Below are 4,929 nucleotides of genomic sequence, written 5' to 3'. Positions count from 1 at the left end.
TCACCCCTGTCCTCCCCAGCCAGCTGGGTGTGATCCCCTTACAGCCCCTGCCCTTCCCTTCCCTGCTCCTGCTCCTGCCCCTGCCCCTGCCCCTGCCCCTGCCCTTGCCCTTGCCCTTGCCCCGGCCCTGCCCCTGCTCCTGCTCCTGCTCCTGCCCCAAGCCCCATCCAGCCTGGCCTTGGACACTTCCAGAAATGAAGCATCCACAGCTTCCCTGGGCAACCTGCTCCAAAGTCTCACCCACCCTCCCACTAAATAAATTCTTCCTAATGTCTGACCTAAATCTCCTGTCTTTCAATTTAAAGCCATTAACCCCTTTTCCTGTCTCTCCACACCCATGTAAGAAGTCCCTCCCCAGCCTTCTTACCACATTTCCCCATGTAGTAACGTACTTCAGATCCTATCGTGAGTGATTAACAGCAGAATGTCACACAAACTATTAAATTAAGGCAACATAAAATTAAACCGTGGCCCTTAACCGTGTTCTAACAAACAGACCTTGTTAGCTGTGCCACTGAGGAAAGGTGTACCTCCCTAGCCACAAGGAATTTCCAGCTTCCACAAAGCACTGGCTGTTCTTAAACGAGTCATTTAGTTTACACACGAGTGCAATATATTTTCTATAGGCTTGTCCCATGAATAAGCCACAGATCCTCCACTTTCCTGTCACATACATGGAGACAACCTGTAAATTACTCTGACGTTTACATTTTGTATTTCAGCATGAGCACAGTATTTCCTCTTTTGGAGGTGGAAAGTGAAAGATATATTTTACCAGCTTTTCGTTCAAAACTCCTTCTTAAAGAGAAAAAAAAAATGTCACCAAGACCTCCTGGTGCATAAGGTCCTTATAAATCTAATTCTTGCTTTATCAACATCACTGCAAAAAAATTAATGGAAGGTGCAGTTGGTAATGGTTAATGTGCTGAGGGAAGGAATTGCATTTCATGGGATGCAAAAAGAAAAAGAAAACTGACAGAGAAATACTATCAGCAGCTGCCTTTGCTGAAGTGCTGCAAATACAGCTAAGTTTTGTGGGTTTTTGTTTGTTTGGTTTTGTTTTGTGGGGTTTTTTTACAATGGAGGTTTTACCTGAACTTAAGTTTTCATGTAGGCACTAAACATGGATACCCCACGCAACCTGAAAATGAACATCGGAGTTCAGCTTGTGGTAAAACAAATCCTTAATCCTAGGCACAAGTGCAAGGAAATGCACTGGATTCATTCTCTGTGTTTGCTAAAATTTGGATCCCAGAAGCATAAATTAAGGGCGCATCTGGAACTCTCTCCTAACCAGGCTTTAAGTTGTCCTGAAGAACAAGGTCTGCTGAAGAAGAATGCGATGCAGGCACAATTGGATCAATACATCATCGACTTTGAAACCTCTTAAACATCTCTGCTTTTATGAATTACAATAAAATATAAATGTTAAATACCTAATACAAGCAAATATAAGCCAGAGACACTTCTCATTCAACCAGCCTATTCTCAAACACTTCAGCTGCCTGTAAGAAAAAGGGGAGCAGGGTCCCTCAGGCATCTTAAAAGCCTGTCTACCTTTCTGTTCTTGCTGTTCCTCACGCTGCATTTACAGCAGAGGCTGAAAATGTTGCGTTTTCTCTGCAGAAGCCAGCTGAGCATCTACAGCATCTATTAACTCGCAGTGGAGCTTACATAAAATGGAGACCACGTATCCAAACTGCAGTGATTTAAACCCACCAGGTTTCCTAACAATTTGTTTTGTTCTGTATTTATAATATTTCTCCTTCCAAGCTACTATGATCCGGGGAATTCCTTTGTAATTAAGAACTTTTTTCTATCCTGGATGTTTTTTCAGCCCTGGTTACCAAGATAAATGTAATTTCTCTGCTGTGTTGTTGTTTTTTTTTTTCCCAGTAGCAGCGAGATTTTCTGCTTTTGTGCTACAGCAAAAAAACAGCAACATGAAAACACACTGGCTTCAGCACCGTTCCTCCTTCCTCTGGGACACTCAGAACCCTGGGCTTTGCTTATACTGGAAAAATGGGACATATTAGGAAACATCTGCCCCCACACAGCCAGAGTCAAGCACCCTGAGAGCTTTATGCCCCTTCCTAGAGGTCTGGCACCCGGGCTGGCTGCCAGCCCAAAGATAGTGCAGCTGAGGGCTGCCTCCTTTCCCTCTGGTGAGCCTGGGTGCAGGGCTGACATTCCCCTTCCCTGGGGAGCTGCATTCCAGCTGAGGCTCAGGTGCCTGGCCCTGCCTGAGGGACAGCTACAGCTGGGTGACAGCTGGGTGCCATCAGCCTGCACCTGCCAACCATCTCGCTGGCCAGACCTCAGCCTTGCCTCGCTGCTCTGGACTTTTCTGCTGATCGTGGGGCTGTGTCCCTCCCTGATTGCTGTCACTGGATGCTGACTTACATTCCTGGCTTGACCTCAGGCCTATCCTGTCACCATGGACTTGTCTAGTGATCTGGACTCGGTGTTGACTCCCTGTTGACTCCAGCTGCTATCTCCAGGCCTGCCCTGATTGCCTTGCTCATATCCTATGGGATGGGGCCTTGGCCAGGGAGGTCCCTGCTCCACTGGTTGTGTTAAGGCACTCTGCTCCCTGTCCCTTAGGCAGCAGCTGTCCCTTGCTGTCCCCTGACACCAGAGTACTGTGCCACCTAAGGAACACCAGAGCACTTCCACTGACCCAGACTCGTGGTCTGTCTGGATCAGCATCTTCTCTCCTACAGAGACTAGTTCTTTCTCCTAAAATACATGTTGCCATTCAAGAACAAGATCCAGAACAAAGGGGAAAGGCAAAATGGGCTATCCATCATTATCAAAAGGGCTGAGTGAAGAGTTATAAATCAGCCAACCTCCATTTGCTATCTGGAAACTTAATGAAACAAGCTGCTCGGCAATCAGTGAGCAAGCAACTAAATAAATAACAATAAAGTGATGAGAAACAGGCAGTGTGCATTTGTCCAGAACAAATAATGTCAAAGTAACCTAATTTATTTATTTGCTGACATAACTGACTTAGTAGGTGCTGAAAGGAATAAATGAAACATATTTTGACTTCAGGAAGGCTTTTGACATTGCCTCCAACACTGCTCTGGTAAAGGCAAATAGGTGTCAGGTGGTACTAACATGAGAGAGGTGTGTGATTGAAAAGCAATTCCCAAACTTTAGCAGTGGATATTTTCCTGTCAATAGGAAGGTATGTCAGATTAAGAGGTCTGACCTGTCTGCTGGGATTGATTACTTTAATTGATTACTTGAATGGTTCGACTTTAAAATTCTACAAATAACAACAAGCTGGGCAATACCACACTTTGGAGGCAAAGGTAAATTGCAGAAAGAGCCTCAAAGCAGTGAGATGAAATTCAATAAAGGTAAGCACAAAGTATTACACTTTGAAACAAAAACTTGAAGCCTTAAATTAAATGCAAGGAAAAAATGTGTAGCCTTGGGTAGGATACCAACACATACTACCACTCAGGGCAGGTACTTTAACAAATCCATAATTCTGCTTTGGAAAATGGGGACTACGTGGATAGCCACTTTATCACAATAACAGCATGACTAGGGGAGGCACAATGCACTGACACTGCACTGATCTCCAGATTTGAAATCTGCACAGCAGCAAATAGACACAAAAAATTATTTGCAGCTACCAGAGCTACCTTGGTTTGCAGAACACCAGCCATGTGCCACCTGTCACATCACTCTGAGCAACCTGGCATGGCCTTGACATTCTTTTGCTTTGCCATACTTCCTCCTGTTGCCTGAAGCCTCTCCTCTCTGGAAGAAGATGTGGTGCCCAGTCTCCTCCCTCTGACATGTGCCAGAGGGCTGTCAGCCCTGCCAGGGTACGTGAGGGTCTACAGAGGGCAGTGGGTGAGAGGGGAACTGTAGGGTCAAGGAGTCCTGGGCTCTACAGGGCAGGGAGGGGAAGCCACAAATCTCCCAGTGCTACCACTGCTTGAAGTCCCCTAGGAGAGGTCACACCACCTCCTGCTACGAGGCAAGACAGAGTCACAAGAGCTCAGTGGTGACATTGTATGGGTCTTCTGCTCCGCACAGCATGATACTTTAGGCCAAAAGGCAAACTCTTCGTGTCGGATTGTCTGTTTTCCAGTAGATCTCCAAGGTGGGGCTTTTTTCTCCTTCATGCCGCCTGTTGGGACTCTGACAAAAGGCAGGTTGACTGGAACAGCAGCGTGCTGCTTCAAGACAAACACAGGAATCACTCACAGTTGTGTTGGTTTTGTTTTTGTTTTTTTTTCTCTTGGCTGAGCTCACACAACGACCTGAAGATCAAAACGATGATACAGTGCAGGCTGGCTCGTTTTGCTGAGCCTTACAACTTTTCCTCCAAAGACAACGAGTGACCCCCAGAAAATCTCTTCAGTCTTGAAAACAAAACCCACAACTTGGAAAGCTGCTGTGCTTCTGTGTCACTGTCCCTGGAGGCTGCAGGGTGGCTTTATGAAACCGCAGCTCCCACTAGTTCATCCTCAGTCTGAAAAACCTTTCTGGTTGCTTTCTTAGCCACACTCTGTCTTCTCTGACCTAAAAGTGCATCCCTCCACCATGGGATTTGACACGTTTTCCAGGTGTGTTTTCAAAAGAAAAGCACAGGACGTGTAAGCTGTGGGACTCCTGGCCCTTTCACAGCCCAACAGTGGCTCTCATCTTGCTGGAAAAGGTTGAGAGCATCACCACAGTGTTTGTAGGAGTTTCGTTAACGACTTTTAAAGAACGTGAGACGCATCGAGTCACGCTCAAAAATAACGAAATGACTATTTTTTGCTGCAGCCTTTCCCACTTTGGGACTGGTCTAAAAGACAAGCGCGTTCATCCCCAAGTTACGGGCAGACCAAAAACCGAGCTGGGGGACGGCCCGATGCAGGACTGGGCTGCCGGTGCCGGCGGCAGCTCCAGCCGGGCGGC

At 46.6% G+C, this 4,929-nt stretch overlaps 1 protein-coding gene across 1 annotated transcript in view; it reads right to left on the bottom strand.

Moving 5' to 3' along the window:
• Positions 1 to 4,148, bottom strand: part of SPICE1 (spindle and centriole associated protein 1) — a 29,341-nt gene extending 25,193 nt beyond the window's left edge. The window contains exon 1 of the mRNA XM_009993425.1: positions 4,068 to 4,148. Coding sequence (XP_009991727.1) covers positions 4,068 to 4,148 — 81 coding nt within the window. The remainder of the gene's footprint in view (positions 1 to 4,067) is intronic.
• Positions 4,149 to 4,929: the final 781 nt, after the last annotated feature.

The sequence above is a fragment of the Chaetura pelagica genome, unplaced genomic scaffold, assembly GCF_000747805.2.
Source record: "Chaetura pelagica isolate M959 unplaced genomic scaffold, ChaPel_1.0 scaffold101, whole genome shotgun sequence".
Classification (NCBI taxonomy): domain Eukaryota; kingdom Metazoa; phylum Chordata; class Aves; order Apodiformes; family Apodidae; genus Chaetura; species Chaetura pelagica.
Note: the sequence above shows the minus strand (reverse complement) of the source record. Positions and strands in the feature narration are given on the sequence as shown.